The sequence below is a fragment of the Gymnoscopelus microlampas genome, assembly GCF_963454915.1.
Source record: "Gymnoscopelus microlampas genome assembly, chromosome: 8".
NCBI classification, from domain to species: domain Eukaryota; kingdom Metazoa; phylum Chordata; class Actinopteri; order Myctophiformes; family Myctophidae; genus Gymnoscopelus; species Gymnoscopelus microlampas.
Window position 1 is genome coordinate 12,403,074 of NC_139945.1, and position 26,263 is coordinate 12,429,336.

The 26,263-nt window shown below is 42.2% G+C and overlaps 1 protein-coding gene across 1 annotated transcript in view; it reads right to left on the bottom strand.

Moving 5' to 3' along the window:
- Window positions 1–4,967: 4,967 nt before the first annotated feature.
- The window catches only part of rffl (ring finger and FYVE-like domain containing E3 ubiquitin protein ligase), a 28,282-nt gene continuing 6,986 nt past the window's right edge, over window positions 4,968–26,263 (bottom strand). Inside the window, exons 3-8 of the mRNA XM_084063706.1 lie at window positions 22,362–22,559; window positions 13,621–13,899; window positions 12,307–12,517; window positions 11,200–11,223; window positions 9,441–9,631; window positions 4,968–8,295 (exon numbers count right to left, since the gene is read on the bottom strand). Of these exons, the coding sequence (XP_083919832.1) occupies window positions 9,444–9,631; window positions 11,200–11,223; window positions 12,307–12,517; window positions 13,621–13,899; window positions 22,362–22,559 (900 nt within the window). The 3' untranslated portion in view covers window positions 4,968–8,295; window positions 9,441–9,443. The remainder of the gene's footprint in view (window positions 8,296–9,440; window positions 9,632–11,199; window positions 11,224–12,306; window positions 12,518–13,620; window positions 13,900–22,361; window positions 22,560–26,263) is intronic.

Sequence of the window (26,263 nt, forward strand, 5' to 3'; positions counted from 1 at the left end):
GGCAACAGTGTTGCCAGGTTCTGTGAGAAGAACGAGCAACCAGGTCTATGAAAACAAGCCCAAAAGTGACTATTTTAGGCCATATGAGCACTTAAAAAATAAATAGCTGATGTATACAGTATAAACGTTTGAAGAAATAAAGAATATTGGGTAAAAATAGGTAATTTTGGAACATTTTTTTAAACACAAATCTTGTATGGGGGTCCGTGCCACATGGGGGTCCGTGGACAAACATATTTAACATGTTTCAACAATATTAAGAAACACGCCCAAATAATCAACTACACTTAAGAAACAAGCCCAAAAAAACGCAACCCGCAACTACCGATATAGACCAGGGGTCTTCAACGTTTTCAGTCTAAGGACCCCCTAGCTGAGAGAGAGATGAAGCAGGGACCCCCTCTATATAACTTTTTTTTATTTATAAATTAGGTCTGCTCTTTTTTTCCCTCTACACCTATACCTCCCCACTGAGCATTTTTTGGTCTATTAGACGTCTAAAATACGTCTAAGGGGTAGGCTAAAACAGGGTTATAAATGGTCTACTGGTGAAAGTTTTTTAGCGGTCTAGGCTTAGCCTAGACGTTGATTAGCTGTTTTTTAAACGTTTATTTATAGACCGTCTATATTATAGACGTTGAAATGACGTCTATAATATAGACGGTCTATAAATAAACGTTTAAAAAACAGCTAATCAACGTCTAGGCTAAGCCTAGACCGCTAAAAAACTTTCACCAGTAGACCAATTATAACCCTGTTTTAGACGGAGGTCTAATAGACGACTATGGCTCAGTGGGTCTTTGCCAAAAATAGCAGATCTACAAGCTCATAACGCGAGCTTATTGTAGATCTGCTATTTTTGGCTAAAGTTCTCCTCAGAAAAGGGATGCTAGGATTCAAGTGGTTAATGTAAACAAGAAAATCAAATCACACAAATATTTGGCAGACCCCCTGTAGTAACTCTGAGGACCCCCTAGGGGTCCCGGACCCCCTGTTGAAGACCCCTGGTTTACAAGCAACTTTATAGAAAAACAAGCCCAAAGTCGCTTATAGTAAGCTGACTGGCAACCGCCACATTCCTCCTCTTCTGGGGTCAGCAAACTAAAGCCGAAAATAGCAGACATTTACAAGCTCACACAGCGCCTGTGAGCTTGTAAATCTGCTATGTTCCATCTATGATGATCATTTATTCCTCCTGCATTTTACATTTTAATATAAAGTACAATTAAAGTTAACATTTCTGTGAGAACAGCCCCCAGTTGCATCCAGGTTGTGTTGATTACCATGGTTACGGAAGCGCGACTTTTAAAAACCAGTGGTGGAAAAAGTACTCACATTTGTTACTTAAGTAAAAGTATCAATACTGCAAAGTAGAAATACCGTGCCCTTACAAGTAGAAGTCCGGAATTCAAAATGTACTCGAGTAAAAGTACAAAAGTAATGGTATCAAAATGTACTTAAAAGTACCAAAAGTAGAAAGTACTCATTGTGCAGAATGTCCCAAGTTTTAAAATGTATATAGGGCTGAGGTGGTTATTGTATGTTTTGTAATAATAATCAAAATCTGCAAAGTAACTAGTAACTAAGTTTTCGAATGATTGTACTGGAGTAAAAGTAGTCCTACAATATTTGCCTCTGAGATGTAGTGCAGTAGAAGTAAAAGTATTGAAAACTGGAAATACTAAAATGGTACAGTACTTGAGTAAATGTACTTAATTACTTTACACCACTGATTATCCCTCCTGCATTTTAAAACGTAATATAAAGCACAATTAAAGTAAACATTTCTACGAGAACAGCCCCCCGCGACTTTTAAAAACATATGTCAGTTGCATCCAGGTGGTTTGTTGATTACCATGGTTACCACAGAGCAACTTTAAAAAAAAAGGGTGGTTTGTTTTGTTGATAACCTCACGCGCGCGTATATCCGCTGCGTGACCATATTTGCTTCCTCGCTTCTGATTGGTCCAACACACACACGTCTCGGCTCCGCGGATTGGCTGAAGCGTCATGTGACGTAGGCGCTCCCGTCCGAATAAAAATCGCAACGTGCGCTACTAGAGCCTCACTCTGAGATTCTTCACTGAGTAACAAAGTTGATCCAACAGACTGGAGTTCCACCTGCCTGCGGTAATCAGCCAACTGTTAAACTACTAGAAGAACAACCAACCAACAACCCGTCTAGAGCTGTAGATCCACATCATCCAGCCTTGTTCCTCATCCCAGAGAAGAGCCCAGCAGACTGCAGTCAGTAAGCAGCAAACTTCCACCATGGGTCAGTGTTCTGGAAAACAATGCAAACCCCGTCCTGATCTCACTCAGAGGACCCGAGAAGCCCCACCACTGCAGCCCTTTGTTCAGGTTGATTTCCCTGTCAAGGAGGACCCAGTGCGAGTGCTGCCTCCTCCAAGCCTTGGAAACCCTCCTCCTCAGCAGCATTCATTGGCTGGTGCTGGAGCAGTAGTCAAGCCAGCTGAGCCTGTCGTGGTGAAGTCCTGTGGAACCTTCAAGCCGGTACAGCCCTGCATAGAGCCTGCCAACAGCATCAGAGCCTCACATGGACGACCCGTGCCTCCACCTAAACCCGTCCGCTCCACCAAAACCAAGCTGTCCACAGCAGCAGCGCTCAGCCAGGAGGCTGAGGTTGAAGCCTCTTCTACGCCCAAGGATGCTCCGCCTCAGAAGTCCTCCACCCAGCAGACAGCACCAGATTATCCACCACACCACTCTATAGACGAGGGTTATGGGACTATGGACAGAGCCAACGGCACCTTACGTAGTAGAGTGCGCTCGCCGCCCATTCCTCCTTACGGAGGAGTGGCTGTACGTTCAGCACCTAAGCGGAAGGATGTTGTCCCCTCCCCTCAGATAGCCTACAGCACTGCCCTTGGAGCAGCAGTCAAGCCAGCGGAGCCTGTCGTGGTGAAGTCCTGTGGGACCTTCAAGCCGGTACAGCCCTGCATAGAGCCTGCCAACAGCATCAGAGCCTCACATGGACGACCCGTGCCCCCACCTAAACCCGTCGGCTCCACCAAAACCAAGCTGTCCACAGCAGCAGCGCTCAGCCAGGAGGCTGAGGTTGAAGCCTCTTCTACGCCCAAGGATGCTCCGCCTCAGAAGTCCTCCACCCAGCAGACAGCACCAGATTATCCACCACACCACTCTATAGACGAGGGTTATGGGACAATGGACAGAGCCAACGGCACCTTACGTAGTAGAGTGCGCTCGCCGCCCATTCCTCCTTACGGAGGAGTGGCTGTACGTTCAGCACCTAAGCGGAAGGATGTAGTCCCCTCCCCTCAGATAGCCTATAGCACCGCCCTTGCTGATGCTAAACTCTACTACTCCACCATGAAGTCCAGGAGCAGAAGCATGTCCCACGGGCTAGAAGGACATCAAATCCACCACCAGCCTCAGATATCCAGGCCCAGGAGCAGCATGTCCCACGGGCTAGAAGGACATCAAACCCACCACCAGCCTCAGATATCCAGGCCCAGGAGCAGCATGTCCCACGGGCTAGAAGGACATCAAATCCACCAACAGCCTCAGATATCCAGGCCCAGGAGCAGCATGTCCCACGGGCTAGAAGGACATCAAACCTACCACCATCCTCAGATGTCCAGGTCCAGGAGCAGCATGTCCCCCGAGCTAGAAAGACATCAAGGTCAAAGGTATTATGGCACCAGGTCCCTGGCTGCTATACCAGAATACCCCAGAGTGAATTTAGCTCCTACTGGACGCTTGGTAAACATGATGCGGCAGAAGGTCCCGTACGACGGTGACATGTTCATGGCACGGCAGTCCTCACAAAGAGGCCACCAGGCCACCCAGCTGGAGCCTTACTTTCAGAATGGACAGGTCACCTACAGCTCGAGCTGCAGTTCCCAATCCAGGTGGCAGCCAGCAAGCAACCCACTAGGAAGGTACTCGTTGGCACAGTGGTAAAGAAGTGCCTAAGAACTTCGAAAGACTTTTTAGGCATTTAGTGCTCACAGATTATTGTCCACGATGTCATTATTGTTTTACTGACATCTTCTTGGTATACATTAAGGGTCACAGCCTGGACTACATGTAAATATTATATTTCTTGACTTTGTTACCTCAGTAATCATCTTCCTGAGTTTGTGTGTGCAGTACAACTTTCAAATCTTTTACAACATATGCATTTTTGTACATTATCTCAATAAATCTAAAGTTCTAAATATAAAACTATGTTTTGCCGTGTTCTATTTCTGTTTGTGTTGTTTTCTGACATGCTATTGGGTTATTTGTGGAAATAATGGCATTTAATTTCAAATTTCCAGTTTTATTAATTATGTTAAAATGTGATTAACACCACACATTGGACATTTCTTTTAAGCATTGAGGATTTACAGTGTAGTTAGGGTCATAGAGATAAAGAAAATGTTCTCAAATGGGGGTCTGTGGTCTAATATGCATATCAAACAGATAATGAAATGAAAAGGGTTTAGAATCACTGAACTATATGAACAGTGCTGCTAATGTCTATCCTCTAGGCCAAGGGTTCCCAAACAGGGGTTCGGGACCCCCGGGGGATCCCAAAGTTATTGTGGGGGTCCCCACTCCTCAAGATGATTAGCTTAATGTGCAACATTATTTTCTCACTCAACAGTAAACAAACCAATATACAGTATAAGTGTATACATGGTATCTGCACATTTCTAAAGTGTCACATTGTAGTTGGGATATTTTCTCCATAATATCTATCTGTGGAACCGAATCAAACTAATGTTAGGTAATGCCAATGTAAAAACCTACAATTCCAAGTGCTTGTCAGGGTGGGGGGTCTCCAGTTCAAATATGATTATTTTGGGGGGTCACAGCCTGAAAAGTTTGGGAACCTTTGCTCTAGGCTACTGCTAGCAGTGACTGTTGAAGAATCAAGTGAATGTTAGAACGTCACCATGTTCCTGCAGTAATGACACTCAATCCAGCCATTTCACAAAATCAAATTCTTTAATCTTTTGAGAAAACAACAGGTCCAAGAAAAATAAACATTAAAAGTAAAATAGATAAAACGTCATCTTTGTTGTAAGAAAATAAGGTTGTTTTCTTTCCTTTGTCCTAAAGGAAAATAAAGTCAATCAAAATGCCAAGATGGATAAAAGCATAATAATAAAAAGCCCCCATTTCTTCTTCACAGGAGGGTAGTGCAATCAACACATTGTTACAACAACACACAACAACACAAGTAGAAAACTAGAGATTGTACATGCAGCTTCAAACGCACGTCAGCAGGTTACAGTTCAGAGTTACAGCTCTGGTCTCCCAACTGCCTATATGTTGTGGCTCTTTCTGACTACAAAAAATAAGCCAACTATGCCGTGCGAAGCCCAGTTCGTACTTAGTCGGCCGTTCTTGGCGACGAAGCAGAAATTAAGGCTTAATGTAATTTCACAGGTTCTGGATTTGGTTCCATACGCTACAGCTCGGTTTCAGTTAAAAAGGTTCTCAGAACCTAATTTGGGCCCTTCTCAGGAACCCTGAGTTCTGGGGAACCCATGGGGAGGGAGCGAGCAAGCAGGTGCTGTTGCTCTGGACTGGTCAAGCTATAGGTTGATGAGACTGGGACCAGACGTAGCTAGAGCAACACAACACCATTTTCTAACCTCTTTTTATACTTTCAAAAATAGAAAATGTCTTGAGAATGATCTGAAAATATTCTACTATATAATGGCATGCCCAAAATAGGGATGCCAGGGTTAATGTTGTTAAAAGTACATACAATCTGCAGCCACAATCAAACTGAAAAACTCTGGTTATAATGGAAAGGGGGAAACAAATAATCACAGAACTCACAGGTTCTGGAAAGTTCCAGGTTGTGGAAGGTTCTAGGTTACCTTCGTACATAGTCAAAAAGAGCTATTGGAGACCCAAGAACAGGGTCCATTTAACAATGTTTACCACATCTTAACCCAGAACACTTCAGTTGGCAGTTTGAAAACCATAACAAATTGAACACAAAAATATTTAAATGTCAAAGAGGAGCGGATCTTTCCATGTTGGATTTGATCTGATCAGCTGTAGAACCCCAGCTTCTTCTATTATGCTCCCAGGGGAGGAATGTGAGCAACAAAATATCAGTTTGTCTCAAAAAAACAAACATTTTGTTTGAAAACCACAACCAGGAAGATTAGCAACCGCTAAGGTGGAAGATAATGGGATCAAATAAAATAAACAACTTTACTGTAGAAAATACAGTTATTGCTCAATTGTTTTGTACCATTAACAGTGCAGTTGTGATTTCTTTTTCCAGCTTAGATGACTGATAGCTTGTAGGACCAATCATATGGATGGTTTGACAGAAACTTGTATAGTTTCCAATTGGTCATCTCAAAGCCTATCTACAGCAGTGGTCAGCAATCTGGTACATTTACCAGCACTAGTACTGCTGGTTTTCTATCCTCAGGACCTCTAGTTATGTTGGTTTTCTATCCTACCAGGACCTCTAGTACTGCTGGTTTTCTATACTCAGGACCTCTAGTACTGCTGGTTTTCTATCCAACCAGGACCTCTAGTGCTGCTGGTTTTCATATATTTAAATGGAGTTTAAGGCAGGGGTCTTCAACATATTTCAGGCCAAGGACCCTTTGGCTGAGAGAGAGATGAAGCAGGGACCGCACATTGGATTCATGTTAAATGTGTGTTTTCAGACCTTTAACGACTTTACTTTGTAAACTTGACCTTTGACTTGGTATTTGGTCAGCTCTTTTTTCTCTCTACAACAAACCTCTTCGCTGAAAATAGCCGATCTACAAGCTCACAATGCACCACCGACGAGTTGTAAGCTTGTAGATTTTCGGCTAATGTTCCCCCCGGAATAGGGATGTGAGGGTTCAAGTGGTTAATGTAAAAAAAAGAAAAAAGATTTGATGGCCCCCCTGCAGTATCTCTGAGGACCCCCTAGGGGTCCCGGACCCTCTGTTGAAGACCCCAGGTTTAAGGCAACCATAACCAGGACATACAGAGCAGATAATCTATGTCAGTGTATGACAGTGTGACAGTGTATGAGAGACAGATGGTAAAAAAGCAGAGAGTGAAAAAGCGTAGCAGAGACAGACAGTAGGACAGCTGAGAGGGAGACAGTGTAGGAGAGACAGACAATAGGACACCCTAGAGGGAGACAGTGTAGGAAACAGACAGTTGAGAGAAAGACAGTAGGAGAGAGTGACAGTAGGACGGCTGAGAGAGGGAGACAGTGTAGGAGAGACAGACAGTAGGACAGCCTAGAGGGAGACAGTGTACAGACAGTTGAGAGAAAGACAGTAGGAGAGAGTGACAGTAGGACAGTTGAGAGAAAGACAGAGTAGGAGACAGTGTAGGAGAGACAGACAGTAAGACAACTGAGAGGGAGACAGTGTAGGAGAGACAGACAGTAGAGAAGGACAGTTAGAACTGGATGCAGGAGGGAAGGTGCTGGTGGGATTTGACGCCAGAAAACAAACCGATGCACCGAACCCACCAAAAAAGGCGTTGCACATGGCGCTTTATTGTGCGCGACTGTTCTCAACAAAGCCGGCCACAGAGCATTTCAATGAGAATGCACTCGCACGTTTTTTTCCATCAAGAGCGGAAAAGAAAACTTGATGTGCGTGAGTGGAATCCAGCAGTGAGAACGGCTGCATCCAATAACATGGAGTGGAATAAAAGCAATGTCTGTGCGCTAATGCTTGTGCCGCCTGGTGGGTTTCATGCATTAGGGTCAAAGTTGGTCTGGATGTTGGTCAGTCCCAATCGAACTACTTCATCACAATCTCACATGTTCTGAAATGAACAATTTTAAGCTAAAAGCTTCACCCTTAAAACCCTAATTGGTCCTATCTGCAGTTTATTTTATTTCAAAATGAAAACAGCTGGTATCCATAGAATGTAGTTTGCATAACATCTGGTATCCCACAACACCTGGTACCCATAACATCTGCTATACATAACATCTGGTATCTAATATCCATAGCTAGTATGCATAATATCTACTATGCACACCATCTGGTATATCCATAAAATAGGGTTATCTTCTTCCAGCATCTCCTAAACTAAAACAGAACTGAGGTAAGGCACTTAAAGACTTGAGGTTGGAAGGTTTGGGGTGGTTTTGGGGGTCTGCTGTAAGGCTTCAGGGTGTTGAAGGCTTTGTGTGAAGAACCTGAGAAGTTTGGAATCTTCTGACCAGCACGGCACCGCTGGTCCTTTGATGAGGTCTTCTTACTATGTTATTACTGCTGCTGGGAGCTCTGTTCTTTCTGGGAATATATCTCTGGAGGAGACCATTGGTTCCTGACAACACACAAGGAAACAACAGTGAGTTTCCCCCGGCTGTCTCTGTCTCTGTCATGTCTGTCTACCCCTCAATCATCCATCCATCCACTCACCCATCCATCCCCACAGTTCCTTTTCAGCTGAGACCCAAAAGATACATTTGGTTTATTATGAGTTAACCACTTAAGCACCATTTAATAGTGAAAATAGCTGAGCTTGTAGATCTTCTATGAATGGATTACATTTTATTCTAGAAATCATTTTGAGAAATTTGTTTTGTTGAAAATGAAAAATAGTTTTCTTAGTAAACGAAAAAATCACACCCTGTGTGAAGTAAGCGGCGCTTTGATGAGTCCCGTACTCAAACATACATATACGCATCCATGTGGAGTTTGTGTTGTCATCAATATTCGTTTATAGTCCAGTTAATAAGAATACAGAGGACGAACATACACGTGGACATACATACGGACATACATACATACAGAGAAACATTATTAAATCTCTGTAAATTCATTTCAAGGCTTCCAGTGGCACTGAACACTGACACTCGAAGCGAATCACCAAATGCATTCCAAGGTAAGTGGAATGCATTTGTCAGTCATCCCATTTTTTTCACATTTATATAGCCATCTAATTTTGTATTGATGATATAATAGTGATGTCATGAATAGTCCCCTATGTCTATTTATTCGTGTGAGTGGAGGGACCTGACCAATCAGAACATTAACGGTGAACACGGACAAAGTCAGGTATAGAGCAGGATCCGCTCTATACCTAAAGGTCATCAATATGTGTCACGTGAAGCTTGACCAATCACTTTGTTGACGGACCTGACCAATCAGACCGTGGACGGACCTGACCAATCAGAGTGTTGACGGACCTGACCAATCAGAACATCGACGGACCTGACCAATCAGAGCGTTGACGGGTCTGACCAATCAGAGCGTTGACGGGTCTGACCAATCAGAGCGTTGACGGTGAACACGGACAAAGTCAGGTATAGAGCGGCTAGCGCCGCTAAAAAGGCATATTTACTCGCGACCAATATTGTTACTGCTCTATCGTACCTCTTATGAGGTACTGCCTACAGATTGGACACCCAGGTGGTTTGCATGTCTGTCTACCCCTCATTCACTCATCTATCCACCCCTCCATTGTACCTCTTATGAGCGGAACACGTGCACCGCTCGGACCACGTACTGCCTACAGATGGGACACTCGTTCATCCTCTTTCCACAGCGGGAGCAGGTGACCATGTGGCCACACTCCAGCAGGACACAGTCTATAGGAGAGTCCATGCAGATACGACACAGGCTGTCCTCCTGGAGGCCTCCCACAGTGCCTGGCAGGTCTGCACAGAGGAAGAAGACATTTTACAATTTAAGCATTTAGCAGACGCTCTTAATCCAGAGCGATTTACAGTAAGCAAGGTAAACACAACGTAATACATCAAATGCATAGAAATAGTAATCTAGGATCACAGGTAAACCAAGAACCTATCATCAGTCTAAATATAGTATATAATATCAAGAAATAAATAATCTGTACATTGAAACTATACAAACTATAAGATGCCAGCTCAACAAATGAACCTGGCATCTGTCTACATAACATGTTATCTAAATTACATTTGAACCTTTTTCATAAGCCTGCAAGGTCTTCAAGGCTAGGGCAAGTGCTACGCCAAGTGCTACGGGCTACGACCAGTGATGAGTTCTAAAATACTCGGTTTGGCTGATATATCAGCCATTATTTCACTGTTTTTGATGGTATTGGTATCAGCAATTATGCAGCCGATGTGCCCCCGATTTCTAACCGTTTAAAGATTTTAGCAAAACCTGATAAACCAAAGTCTTTGTCAACTCAGCGTTGCTAGAGCAGACGTTAAGATAAAATAGAATAACCCACACACTATCTTCACTTGCTGCAACGTTTCAGTCATGGACCTCAAATGCCTGAGGAAGGTCCATGACCAAAACGTTACCTTAAAGACGGTGTACGGGTTATTCTATTTTATCTAAAAGTAATACCGGGAACACTAAAACTATATAAAGACTAGTCCATTTCTAATACTAGAACTAAACCTATAACTCATGCGCTCATAAAACAATCTAAGTACAGCTAAACTAGCCTGAACTTATATTTCGTTTCACTCCATCCACAGAACATATTTTCTTAACCCATTCAATCCGGGAATGCATCTGTGTCATTTCAGATGTCTTTGGCTTTTCAAAAATAGCAGATCCACAAGCTCATAGCACGGCCCAGAGTGCCACGCTACGAGCTTGTAGACCTGCTTTTTTTTGTTGAAGAATCGTGGAAATTTGTGCAAATCTTTGAATCTATATGTTTTTTGAAGCGAACATTTTTAAATAAAAATCTTTGCTTCTGGGGATTCTACAAATGCCTTCTAAATCCTAACAGTAAAAAAATAACAGTATAATATATCAGTGGTTCTCAAACCTTTTTCATGTCAAGGACCACCCAAAATAATATGTATTTGTCCGCGGAGTTAAAAAAGTATATATATATATATATATATATATATATACACATACGTATTCAAAGATTTGCACACATTTTCACAATTTATTTTTCAAAAATAGCAGATCTACAAGCCACAAGTTTGTATATCTGCTATTTTTGAATAGCCAAAAGAAATCTAAAGTTACACAGATGCGTTCCCGGATTGAATGGGTTAATGGGCGTGGCTAGCGCCTGGCTCCAGCTAAACTGAAATCAAACACCAAACTTGAAAAACTTAATAAAGATGAAAACTAATGAATATTTCTATAACTCCAGCATATGAGCTGTGGGAACATACTTTGTAGTAGGTTCTGTTCTGTTCATATGTCAAGTGGATCATGAGAAAACAACTAAACGACAGATAAAGTGGAAATATGAAGGAAAGGCAATCACCTGTATCGTCTGCAGTGCTATTTGCTGGAAGGAAAACACACAGGAGGAACATTTTAGCATAAAGATAATTGCATCACATCAGCAAAGATTTGAGTTCAAAATGTTTGCTTTACAAATATATAAATTCAAAGATTTGCACAGATTTTCACAATTTTAATGGGTTAACCGTCAATCTATCCACAATGTTAATCCATCTGTTTACATTCTGTATTTATCAGAGCCCTACCAATATTTTGGTCTTTGCTCAACATTATTGATGACCACTTTCAATCTGGTGTCCATATTTTAAGGCTTGCCATTGGAGGTGGAAAAGGTTGACTGGATGTGAGACACTTGGATTGAATTATGAACAGATTTTTAATATAGTTTTGCTGTTGTTAACTTTTGGCCACCTATTAACTTAAACTCATCAAGTATTCCCTTCATGTTTGGAATCTTTATTCACTGTGAAGGAATGGGACACTGGTTTCTTTCCGGATTATTAACCCATTAAGACCTGAGGCGATTCTTAAAAATGTTTTCTAAATCCACAGTTTAAAAACAAAAAAAAAAGCAAAAATAGCAGATCTACAAGCTCATAGCGCGGCACTCGGTGCCGCGCTATGAGCTTGTATATCTGCTATTTTTGAATAGCCAAAGAAATCTAAAGTGACACAGATGCGTTCCAGGTCTCAATGGGTTATGACATTACCTATATCAATTTTTTGCCTTTTGTTTTGTCATTATGCCAATTAATTCCTCCCCACACACATTTTGTTTTCCTCCTCCATCTTCGCTTCCTGGTTCTCCATACATCTGTCCAGCTGTCACTGCTGTTGTATCCTACTGACTCACCTGCCAGTGAGGAGCACCCACCGGGTTGGACGTAAAGTCCAACTCCTCCCGCCCAACACTCCCTGCTGACGGGCGTTACCCCAGCCCGTAGGAATATGTGCAATGACAAATATCACCCTCCCCGCCCGGCTTCCCTCCCCCGAACACGGGCCCAATTGTGTTTATAGAGACGCTCGACAAAGCGGGATGGCTGCACCACAGTGGATTCGAACCCGCAACCTCTGCGGTGGTGGTGGTGGCAGGCACTTTTACCACCCGTACGCACATTATTACCTATATTCTGCCGGTTTTTGTGGTCGTGGTACAGTCTGGTAACCCTCTCCATCAACTCCCACTTTTCACAGCAGCCTTTATAGTCCACAAAGTTCCTGGCCAGGATCTCCTTGAGCTGCCGGACACTCAGAGACTCAATGTCCTCCAGGCAGGAGATGTCTGACATGGAGGCTCTCCTCCCTGTGACCACAAGCTCCTCAGGATCTGATACCTGCAGGGAAACATAGAAGCTCATTCAGGCTGTCACAACGATCATGACATTTTACTTGGCGATAATTTGTCATAAAAATAATATGCGATTAACGATTGAATTGTGATATTATAACATAGTATAAACACACATTTCTTGTTTGGCTTTTTGGCTTTGTAAACAAAAATTGCACCGGGCAGATATGACGAATAACTAAAATATATAAAGAACTGACTGATATATTTAATTCTTATATAATTGTTATATTTTCAAAATGATTGTGAAGCAAGGCGGTGTGAGCTTGTAGCTTGGCTATGTTTTTAAATAATTGCTACCAGGCCTAGAAGAAAACAAGAAAAACAGTGCTTTCTTTGCATCAAAAAGAAAACTAGGAAAACTAAAAAACAGCTCTAAAGTAACAATAAATAAAGTGATACTGTAATTTGGCTTTACAATGGCAACTTTGGCCAAAAGTGACAGCCAGACCCAACATTCATGCCATGTTGCGTCCTTAAATTCATCATCTTCTTCCAAAGCCTGATTTATACTTAGTTGCGTGCTGGTGCTCGCACACCGTATACACCAGATCTACAAGCTCACAATGGGGCATGTTGTGAGCTTGTAGATCGGCTATCTTTGGTGCCCGTCACTGTGTGTATTAACCAAGTATAAATCAGGCATTACTCTTATTAAGGCTGAATTAGGCTTTCCATTATGCTGTGGTTATGTGATGCCGCCACTAGATGGCGGTATTTAGTCATTTATAAACATTACCAGTTGCAAAACAGCAAGCTAAAAACTAAATATACTGACTAAAACACAGAATTATGAAGAATCTCAGTGTAAATGTGTCCTGTCTAGAATAGAGGGGGTCCCCAGCTAAAGTAGTTAATGTAGCATCACACACAATCATTTGAACCACTTTATCCATTTATATGTTGGCTATTTTCTTTAAAAAAAAATGTTTGGAAGATTTTTAATCATTTTATTTTTTTAACACAAATCTTCTCTTGGACAAAAGATTCCTTTCAGATGGTGGTCCGCGGGCACATACGTGTCAATTTGGGGGTCCCTCAGACGCAAAAATGTTTTGAGAACCTACTGGTGCAGTGTGTATGAATTACCTGGCTGTCGTCCTGTGTGTTGGGTGGGGGTACAGACTCTGTGGAGGTGGAGGTGGAGGGCGGGTTGGATGACGCGGTGGTGGTGTCCTGCGGCTCCGTGCTGACGTTGGTGCTGATGCTGGTGATGTTGATGGTGTCTGTTGACTGCTGGGTCGCCGTGGGGGCGGCGGGGGGGTCGTCGTCTGGAAGGTTCTGGGAGGAAGGGGGGTCTGAGGAGGGGGGCTCGTAGCCGTCCGACGACGGAGTCTGCTGACCCAGAACCAGGTCCACCAACTCCTCCTAAAAACAAAACGGAACAGAAGAAGAAGTTAAAAGTCTACTGAGAGAGGAGCAACAACAACGAACAACACTATTGTCTCTCCTTCTCTCTCTCTCTATCCCCCCCCCCCCCCCACGAGTGAGCTTGCTATGAGCTTGTAGATCTGCTATTTTTGAAAAATCTTGTAAATGTATGCGAGGCGAGGCTTTGATGCGACGCGGACCTGGCTTTTGTTGCCCCCCCCCACATAGCAACCAGGAAGCTACGCTAGGGGAACGCTGAACACGCTTTCACACGCACACGTGATAATAGCTATTGTCCATGACGGAGGCGTGCCGACTCAGCAGAGCTTGAGGCAGAGGAGGCGCGCCCTCGCGCCGACCGGCCGATGCTCTGCTAGTCGAATCAGCGCCGTCCGAGTTGTAAACCGATAGGGACAGAATAGATCTTTTCATAGATCACTATCCGTGTGTGTGTGTGTGTGTCAGGGATAAACTAAAACAAATGTTAAAAGCCAGAACACAATAAAAGTATCTTAACAGTCATGCTTTCAATAAACCAAATTGAAAGCATGAGCGCGTGCACGCGCGTGCGTATGTGTGTGGTCACACACACACACGCACTGTGGTTGGGAAGCCTCATGGCTTGCATTCGTGGCTCCCACTAGTGTTGTTTCTACAGAATTGCTGGGTGGGTGGTAAAAACGAGCGCGCCTTCTCCAATTTCCCTGGTTCTCCAATTTCCCTGTAACATATATTTTTTTAAAGCCAACATTTGTAACTCAAATCTTTGCTTCTGGGGGGTCCCTGGAACAAAACATTTTGAGATGGGGGTCCGTGGCCATATCTAAAAAAAAATCAGTGGTGCTCCAACTTTTCCATGTCAAGGACCCCCAAAATGCTATGTATTTGGCCACGGACCCCCGTCTCAAAATATGTTGTTCCAGGGACCCCCCAGAAGCACAGACGGCGTTAAAAATGTTCGCTTTAGGCCTGGGCCGTAGCGTGACGGTCCAGGCACCCTAGGCTGCAATGCTGGCCTGGCGGCGTGTCGCGGGTTTGACTCCCGTTCCCGACAACCTTTGCTGCGTGTCACCCCCCTCATCTCTCTCCCCATTTCCTGTCAGCCTACTTTCTCTATCCCTCTCTAAAAAATATATGTAAATAAAGGCATAAAAAGACCCCAAAATGTTTGCTTTAAAACATATATATTTTTAAGGATTTGCACACATTTTCCACACATTTTCAAAAAAATAGCAGATCTACAAGCTCAAGCTGTACATCTGCTATTTTTTAAAAGCCAGAGAAATCTTAAAATGACACAGAAGCGTTCCCAGTCTTAACTCATCCACTGCCAGACTTATTGCTGGCCGCGTTTGCCCACTGCCAGAGATTTTTCATTGAAAAAAAAAAAAGTACTCAGGAGCTGAGATATAGAATTTTTAAGCTTTAAGTTAACAAGGAAGTGGATGGGAGTCTTTTCCTTCGAAAAATCATATCTCCTTGGTCTTTGGGTCAAAAAATAAAATAAAAATAAATAAATAAATAAAAAAAAAACTTTTTTTTTTGGAAAAATTAATAATTACATTTTTTACGTCAGTGGCAGGATTGGTAAACGGGAATAATTACGTTTATTACGTCAGTGGCAGTGTATGAGTTAATGAATTAAGGGTTTTTTATGGGGTTAGAACAGACTCAAAATTATCTGTATCCGTGAAAGCAGATTTGTACTCGTAGAGGCAATTCGCAACAAACAGTCTGTAAGTGTAAATCAGATTTGTACTTGTAAAGTGCAATTTGTAACTCAAATATCAACATCTGTAACTCAAATATCAACATTTGTAACTCGTGTATCAACATTTGTAACTTGTGTATCAACATTTGTAACTTGTGTATCAACATTTGTGTGTCAACTTATACATTTTAGAAGGAGATTTATGTGTGACTTTCCACCGATTTGTGTGAGTAATTATGAGACTCTTTTACCACACTGTTTTGTCATATGATTCGTAACTTGTAAAAAATAAAATCACCTATTTATGCAGAGTCATTTGTATTTGTGTATCTAAATGTACAACTCGTAAATCAACATTTGTGTGTCAACTTAAGACATTATAAACGCAAATGTAGCTGTGACTAATTTTGAGACTATGCTGGTGTTCAAACAGTCTCATATATATTCGTATCTGTAAATAAGATTTGTACCTATTTTCACATTTGTAACTCAAATAACAACATCTGTATGTCATATATGAACATTTGTAAGTCAACTTTGAAATTATAAAACTAAATGTAGCTGTTAATGTACACGGATCTGTGTGACGAATTATGAGACTGTTGTCCCGTGTTAAATGCAAACATATCTGTGACTCGTGTTGGGAGCAGTACCGAGTGCCTCCGCTAGATGGCGGTGTGAGTACACGATATGCTCGGCTACATGATTTGCTCGGGGTCCTGTGCTTGCTACCGACGTCACACACTATGATTGGCTGTACGTCTGAACGATGACGTGCACATTGTGATTGGCTTGTGGCTTTTTTTCTTTTCAAAACTTTATTGAACACTGTTACAAATCACACAAATCAGTGTTACTTTATGGATAAGTCTTGTTTATTATTTTAAAACGTCTTTTTCCAGTGGTAACCTATTTATATCATTTATATATTAAATAAGTTTGAAGAGGCTTAATGGTGATCATTTAGTGAATTATGGACAATGTGTTTGTTTTAACAGAACGTTTAGAACGTTTTAGTAAAAACGTTTTATAGAGGCTTGATTATTTAGTGAATTATGGATAATTTGTTTGTTTTAACATAACGTTAATAACGTTAACATAACGCGATAATATATTTGTGTCTCCATAATATTAATATATGATAATATATAATAATATATAAAGATGTCCCCTGGTTCTTTTTGAAAAATACAAAAAATCTTCTAAGTACAAAGTACCACCAGGTCTCTGCGGAGGGGGGTCCGTTCCACCCAACCACGTACCCAGGATCGGGGTGCCTTGGTCTGGGTAGAGAGGGACCGCCAAAGGGGGTCCCTGGTTCTTTTTGAAAAATACAAAAAATCTTCTAAGGACAAACCAGGTCTCTGCGGAGGGGGTCCGCTCCACCCAACCACGTACCCAGGATCGGGGTGCCTCGGTCTGGGTAGAGAGGGACCGCCAAAGGGGGTCCTGGTTCTTTTTGAAAAATACAAAAAATCTTCTAAGGACAAACCAGGTCTCTGCGGAGGGGGTCCGCTCCACCCAACCACGTACCCAGGATCGGGGTGCCTCGGTCTGGGTATCTGGGTATTTTTCAACCTGGTGGTACTTTGTACGGTATATGGTAACCGGTCAGGTGGGCACAAAAACCAACTGGGCACACCGGACAACTGGGCACACAGCCGTCTGGGCACACAGGTCAACTGGGCACACAGTCAACTGGGCACACAAGACAGCTGGGCACACAGTCAACTGGGCACACTGTCAACTGGGCACACAAGACAACTGGGCACACAGTCAAGTGGGCACACAAGACAGCTGGGCACTCTGCTTTGATGTGCCCCCCCTTTCTATGAAATCCAGAGATTAGTGAACCCCTGCTGTGAATTGTCTGCTCCTGAGTTCCTGAGCAGACGCTCCTGAGTTCCCCTCCTCAGACAGCCGCATAATCACCCCCCTAGGGTTAGGATGAGAGTTAGGTATAGGCCTAGGATGTGACAGTTTCCACTGATTCAACCTAGTGGTCCCTCCCCACTGCTTACACCTAATGGCCCTCCTCCACTGAGTTCACCCTCCACCCAGGTTAGGGTTAGGGTTTAGGGTTAGGGTTAGAATGTAAGAGTCTCCACCGATTCAACCTACACACACACACACACACACACACACACACACACACACACACACACACACACACACACACACACACACACACACACACACACACACACACACACACACACACACACACACACACACACACACACACACACACATGGGAGAGGCAATACAAAGCTCACAACAAATGGATGAGGATGCTGTCAGAACTGCAAGGACACACTGCAATACACTATCTCAGTAACAGACATTACACAATGTCTCCCACCGTCTCTCTCTCACAGTGGGGGGGCGGGGGGTACTTAAATATCAAAGGAACACAAAAATCCTTGGTAGTCATACGGTGTGCCCAGATGTCCATGTGCCCAGTCATCTCGTGTGCCCAGATGTCCGTGTGCCCAGTCATCTCGTGTGCCCATATGTCCATGTGCCCATTCATCTCGTGTGCCCAGATGTCCGTATGCCCACTTATCCGGTGTGCCCAGTTGTCTAGAAACTTGTGTGCCCAGATGTCCAATGTGCCCACCTGACCGGTATTCACTAGAAGATTTTTTGTATTTTTCAAAAAGAACCAGGGACCCCCTTTGGCGGTCCCTCTCTACCCAGACCGAGGCACCCCGATCCTGGGTACGTGGTTGGGTGGAGCGGACCCCCCTCTGCAGAGAACTGGTGGTACTTTGTACTTAGAAGATTTTTTGAATTTTTCAAAAAGAACCAGGGACCCCCTTTGGCGGTCCCTCTCTACCCAGACCGAGGCACCCCGATCCTGGGTACGTGGTTGGGTGGAGCGGACCCCCTCCGCAGAGACCTGGTTTGTACTTAGAAGATTTTTTGTATTTTTCAAAAAGAACCAGGGACCCCCTTTGGCGGTCCCTCTCTACCCAGACCGAGGCACCCCGATCCTGGGTACGTGGTTGGGTGGAGCGGACCCCCTCCGCAGAGACCTGGTGGTACTTTGTACTTAGAAGTTTTTTTGTATTTTTCAAAAAGAACCAGGGGACATCTTTATATATTATTATATATTATCATATATTAATATTATGGAGACACAAATATATTATCGCGAAAACATATTAACGTTATGTTAAAACAAACAAATTATCCATAATTCACTAAATAATCAAGCCTCTATAAAACTTATTTAATAAAACGTTCTAAACGTTCTGTTAAAACAAACACATTGTCCATAATTCACTAAATAATCACCATTAAGCCTCTTCAAACTTATTTAATATATCAATGATATAAATAGGTTACCATTGGAAAAAGACGTTCATTTTAAAATAATAAACAAGACTTATCCATAAAGTAACACTGATTTGTGTGATTTGTAACAGTGTTCAATAAAGTTTTGAAAAGAAAAAAAGCCACAAGCCAATCACAATGTGCCACGTCATCGTTCAGACGTACAGCCAATCATAGTGTGTGACGTCGGTAGCAAGCACAGGACCCCGAGCAAATCATGTAGCCGAGCATATCGTGTACTCACACCGCCATCTAGCGGAGGCACTCGGTACTGCTCCCAACACGAGTCACAGATCTGTTTGCATTTAACACGGGACAACAGTCTCATAATTCGTCACACAGATCCGTGTACATTAACAGCTACATTTAGTTTTATAATTTCAAAGTTGACTTGCAAATGTTCATATATGACATACAGATGTTGTTATTTGAGTTACAAATGTGAAAATAGGTACAAATCTTATTTACAGATACGAATATATATGAGACTGTTTGAACACCAGCATAGTCTCAAAATTAGTCACAGCTACATTTGCGTTTATAATGTCTTAAGTTGACACACAAATGTTGATTTACAAGTTGTACATTTAGATACACAAATACAAATGACTCTGCATAAATAGGTGATTTTATTTTTTACAAGTTACGAATCATATGACAAAACGGTGTGGTAAAAGAGTCTCATAATTACTCACACAAATCGGTGGAAAGTCACACATAAATCTCCTTCTAAAATGTATAAGTTGACACACAAATGTTGATACACAAGTTACAAATCTTGATACACAAGTTACAAATGTTGATACACGAGTTACAGATGTTGATATTTGAGTTAAGAATTGCACTTTACTAGTACAAATCTGATTTACACTTACAGACTGTTTGTTGCGAATTGCCTCTACGAGTACAAATCTGCTTTCACGGATACAGATCATTTTGAGTCTGTTCTAACCCCATAGTTTTTGCCACCGTCACAATTGCTTGCTCAGGGTGGGAAAACGTCGGGTCTCTGCTCTACATGCTAAGTGTCTTGAGGCAACTTGTTGTGATTTGACACTTTAATAAAATTGAATTGAATAACCACTTAATCCTCATACACACTTTGTTAAAGGGATAGTTCACCCCCAAAATGACTCCGCCAGTCATCAAATTATTGGCTTAAGAATGCGACAAAAACAAAAAAATCTCCACAAATTCAAGCCTTCATGGGGTGTGTAATGGACCCTTTGCTAAGCCCCACCTACTCCACTCTGTGACTGGTGGTGCGAAGTTAGTCACACCCAGGCCTGGCAGTGCCTGGCAAGCTCTGCTTCTCACCCATTGACTTGCATGTTAAATGATGGCTTTTTCCCTTAAAATAATTGATAATTTCAGGAGCAAGAGCTTCAAAATCTCTTCTAAATCTAGTCAACAAGGCCTGCAGTAGGCTATGCACTGGACAAATGTGCATGACATTATTTCAATAAACTAAAACCTTGGGAAATGTTAGAGGGAGTAATAGCCATGGATACACGACGGTCGACTGTCACGACCGTCATGGATGAACTTCAACCTGGTGTTTGCACTTTCTCCAGTACATCTACATAAACGTTCATATTTCAAATATAAAGTGCTTATCCCATGGCCACAGATGTTACATTTATGTACGGGCTCTCAGAAGTACCCGTATCATCTGTATTGTTCAATAAAAAGCATTTTAATCTGATCTGTGGACATTTTCTCCATATGCTTTCAACTGAGCGACCCTATCGGTTGGTAGGTGTATTGCACTCTGATACATTATGAGAAAATGGCCACTGATTGGATTAAAATGCTTTTTATTGAACCATACAGAATATACGGGTACTTCTGAGAGCCCCGTGCATAATTGTAACATCCGTGGCCATGGGGTAAGCACTTTATATTTGAAATTTGAACGTTTATATAGATGTACGGACCGTAAATGGAGAAAGTGCAAACACCAGGTTGAAGTTGATCCATGACTAACAGGAGTTTTCATGTACCGCAGGGTAAGACTGCAGTAGCAGTTAATAAATAGACAAACGAATGAATTCATATACTTTAACGTGCGGAATCCGAAACAGGCAGCGCTGTGATTCTGGATTTTGTTACGATTACGGTGATTAGTAGCCTATTATTGACAACACCTGGGCGAGGGAGTCGTGTAATTTTCCTGACGTTAAGCTGTGTATGTGTTCAACAACACAGCCATGCAGCCTTGTAGTTTAAGTGCAGATTTCAACTTGGGAAAAGCAGCCTCCAACGGGTTTGGGTACGTGGTTCATAGTCACCATTGCGTTATCGTGGTATTCCTATTCTTGCTATTATGTTGCAAATGATTGTGTATGTGCGGGCGAAATAACATTGACAGCTATGGCAGGTGACGAAAGCTTGCCAGACCTATGCTAGGCTAACAACGGTTGCTAAGCTGGCATTGGACAATCGCTTTTGGGGTGGGGTTTAGCGAAGGGTCCATTGATAGAAAATAAGTAATTTTTTGGGTGAACTATCCCTTTAACATGGTTCCCCCCAGGGCCCTATACTAGCCCCCCCCCCCTTATCCCTTTGCTGAAAATAGACGATCTACAAGCTCACAATGCGTTGCACATCTTGCAACGCATTGTTTTAACGCACAATTTAATCATCATACTATCATACTATAATTCTAGTAACCTCTGTAGTGGTGGTGAGTACGTGAGTGAAGATACCCGGTTCTCCTCACTGGCTGGACCAATTGCTCTGATTTTGCACACAGCCATTGACCATTACCATCTGAACGCAACTGTGAAGCCCGTTTTTCAATTTCATCAAATCTCAGCTTCTTATTAGCGTTTTTGTGTCAAACACTGTTGCCATGGTTACGGGGCTGCCCAGCTATGGGACGAACTGCCTCCCGGGTTGCCAGATCATGTGCGCATATCTCCCCCACGGATGCGCTGCGCCGACCGGGTATGGTCTAGTAAACATAATTGATAGATCTCTTACAGTAACTCAACCTTAAATCTCAAACATTAGACTGGGATGTATAGCTCACATCACATCTTCTAGAGAATAATGTTAGAACTTTTTTTTTACTACCACTTCTTGTGTGAACAAATACATTTTTCTTAAAATGTATCGTCTCTGTCGGGTGGAAACCTCATATCTCCAAAACTGTTACTTTTCAGGATTCAAATTAAAAAATGGCAAAAGTAGCAGATCTACAAGCTCAAAGGCTTGTGGATCTGCTACTTTTGATGCTTTTGTGTGACGCTGCTGCAGTATGGTCAAGTAGGGCGTTCATTTACGAAAAAACACAAAAAGTTAGAATATGGAGATAAGAGGTTTCTGCCCGACAGCAATGTAATTGTGTTACTTTCAGAAAAAGAAAAAAGAAGAAGAAAAGGTAATGAGCTATAGGTGTAGGTACCTTTTCGCGACACATCTGGGTGGGGACCTCGTGCAGGTGGAGGTAGTCCCGCAGGTCCTTCACCTTCAGCTTCATAAGCTCCGCCCTCTCAATCAGGTTGCCGTAGAAACGCTGACAGGTGTGGCAGAGGCGGGGCCTCGGCTCCAGCTGGGCGGAGCAATGACCGCAGTAGTTCTTTTTACAGTCCACACACACATGCTGTAGAGACAGACACATAGACAGACAGGTGTTCAGCTGTAGAGACAGACATAGGAATTTGAGCTATTTTAAATAATCAAAATTATTTGTATGACAAGTCAATTAACCCATTGAAACCGGGAACGCATCAGCGTAACCACTTAAACCATTATTTTACACTTTGGCTATGTAAATTGGTCTGAAAACAGTCCGTCAGATTTGTTCCCCCACCCTACGTCACGTCTGGGAACAATTCCTCCCGTTTTTCAGTTCTAACCAAAAAAAAAAAAAAAAAATTTTTTTTTTTTTTACTTTTTCCACACAGAACCAGGACATAACATGCATACAAACTGGCTCAATAGCGCCCCGTGCCAAACAGGACAATGTGGTATTGCAGGTGAAAGTGCTTTATAAGCCAGAGAGAAGTTAGTTGGAATGAGTATATCTGAGGCTTGATTTAGGCTCAAACCTTTTGAAAAACGTTTGAGGGACATAAACAATATGATATCAAATATTATTATTATTTTTTAAATTCATGGTGTAGCTCCTTTAAAAATGTGTGCAAATCTTTGAATATATATACATTTTTTTTTAAAGCGAACATTTGTAACTCAAAACTTTGCTTCTGGGGGGTCCCTGCAACAAAATATCTTCAGATGAGGGGGGGGGGCAAATACATATAATTTTGGAGGTCCTTGACATGAAAGGGTTTGAGAACCACCGATATATAAACATACGTTTTTCAGAAAACTGTTAGGATTTAGAATACATTTGTGGAATGCCCAGAAGCAAAGATTTTAGTTAAAAATGTTCCCTTTAAAAACATATTCATATATTTGCACAAATGTTCAAGGTTTTTCAAAAATAGCAGATCTTGTATATCTGCTATTTTTGAATTGCCAAATAAATCTTAAAATGACACAGATGCATTCCCGGTCTTAATTTAGATTAATCATCTACTAAAATATCATGATGGCGATTGGCGACAGGCCCTCAGACCTGCTATAAGTGTGTACATTGTGACACGTTTATTTTTGGTCATGTTAACAAGTCTCTGAAATGCCATGCAACCAGTCTGTCATAGCAAAGCAGGGTGGGGACCACAAGCTGTTCACTGGACCAGCTAGTTAATGGGCCCCGGTAGAGAGACAACCAGCTAGCTGTAAACTGTACTACTGAACCAGCTAGTTAGAGAGACGATTACAGCACTGCCACCCAGGTTTGGAATAGTCAACACCATCCCCCAAAAAATACAGTTCGCTGGGCTCATTTAAATCAGCCCTGAAATTTCACCTTTCAGGAGGCCAAAAAAGGAGGTAGTTCTATTTTTGCCGTTAGATAGACAACCCCCCCCCCCCCTTTTCTTTCTGCCCTGACTCCCACTCCCCCATTGTTGTACATATAGTGTTATTATTGCTTTGACCCTCACCCCCCCCCCCCCCCCCCCGCCATTGTTTGTACATACTGTTTTTTCCCCCTGCTTTTTTGTTTGTTTGTTTTTTTGCTTTTGTTTTTGTTTGTACATAGTGATATTCTTTTTTTTCTGTATTATTTTTGTGATGATATTTGAACTGTTCATATGACCTTTTTGAACAGACCTTTTAGACAAAGTATTTTAACCCATTTTGTGCGGGAATCCCTTTTTGTGACTATACCCTTCAGGAGGGGAACCCCTTTTGGGGTTCCTGTTGCTATGTACAGTATATAGCAATATACCTTTGTTGTAATTTTTGAATAAATATTTGAAGTTTTTCCAAAAACTTAGAAGGTGTTTTTAGAATCGGCCTCAGGTCTAAATGGGTTAAATGCAAGTGTGCTGTTTTACATTTTTTTCAATTAATCAAAAACAACCAGCAAGCTGTTAACTGTACTATTAAACCAACTAGTTGAGGTCATTTGAGATGGGAAGCGGCCGACGCGCCTATGCAATTCATTTTCAATGAGAGGCGGGCGATTATTTGGGACACGCGGAAAAGTTGAGGGGCGGTGAGGCGAGCGGGCGCGGTCCCGTGAAATTCTCGCACTTGTGCTCGTTTGTGCACACGCACACGGGCAGCAAGAGCTGGATGGTGGTGAGCTTTTCTTTTCCCCGCACCGCGCAGGAGGACAAAACAACAATGATCGCGGTGCGATCCCCACTTATGCGGGCGGTATAACGCTCCCCGTCTGTTAAGACCGCTAGAGAGACAACTACTATACTACTAAACAAACTATTTAGAGACAATCAGCAAGCTGTTAACTATACTACTAAACCAACTAGTTAGAGAGACAATCAGCAAGTTGTTAACTATACTACTAAACCAACTAGTTAGAGACAATCAGCAAGTTGTTAACTATACTACTAAACCTACTAGTTAGAGAGACATCAGCAAGTTGTTAACTATACTACTAAACCTACTAGTTAGAGAGACATCAGCAAGTTGTTAACTATACTACTAAACAAACTAGTTAGAGACAATCAGCAAGCTGTTAACTATACTACTAAACCAACTAGTTAGAGAGACATCAGCAAGTTGTTAACTATACTACTAAACAAACTAGTTAGAGACATCAGCAAGTTGTTAACTATACTACTAAACCAACTAGTTAGAGACAATCAGCAAGCTGTTAATTATACTACTAAACCAACTAGTTAGAGAGACAATCAGCAAGCTGTTAACTATACTACTAAACCAACTAGTTAGAGAGACAATCAGCAAGCTGTTAACTATACTACTAAACCAACTAGTTAGAGGGACAATCAGCAAGCTGTTAACTATACTACTAAACCAACTAGTTAGAGAGACAATCAGCAAGCTGTTTATTGACTACTGGACCAGCTAGTTCAGGGGTCTTCATTTCAACAGGGGGTCCAGGCACCCCTAGGTGGTCCTCAAAGTTACTACAGGGGGGCCACCAAATCTTTGTGTGATATGTTTTTTTCTTTACATTAACCACTTGAACCTTAGCATCCCTCTTCTGAGGTGAACTTAATAGCCGATCTACAAGCTCACAACGCCTCGTGCTGCGAGGCGTTGTGAGCTTGTAGATCGGCTATTTTTGGCAAAGGGTAAAGATGTAGAGAGGAAAAAGGCAAGACGAGCTAGTTAGCCACTACATGTGTGTTACAGTTACATGTTTTGTGAGAGGATACAAAACATGTGTGCTACACAGTTCATTAAATGATTGTTTTCATGAACGTCCTTTGTCTTCAAATCCACGATGAACAACTTCTTTTGATTAATGTTTGAGCAAAAACAACAACAATGGCAAGCTGGCAAGATTGTGAATTCACTCAACGCTAACACTATTCTAAGAACCAGTGGTTCTCAAAGTGGGGTCTAGGGACCCTCAGCTCAGGGTTCCTTGAGGGGGTTCTAAATAGACCCTAACAGGTCTGTACAATTTAGGCATTTAGCAGACACTCTAACCAGAGTGACTTAATAAGCAAGGTAAACACATACATCAAATGCAGAGAGACAGTGCCTCAATAAACTAAGATCCCAGGTAAACCAAGAACCTAGGATCAGTCTACTCTAAACAATTACTATAAAATGTATAATCTGTACATTGAAACTATAGGATACCAGGCAAGCACTGAAACTACCATCTGTCTAAATAGCCTGCTATCTAAATTTTAACATTGTGGTCAAGAAAAAGCAAGACCAAGTAACAAACACACGAGAACAAATGACCAAGATAAGTCTGCATGGTGGTCATAATAAACTAGGTCAAGTGCTACAGGA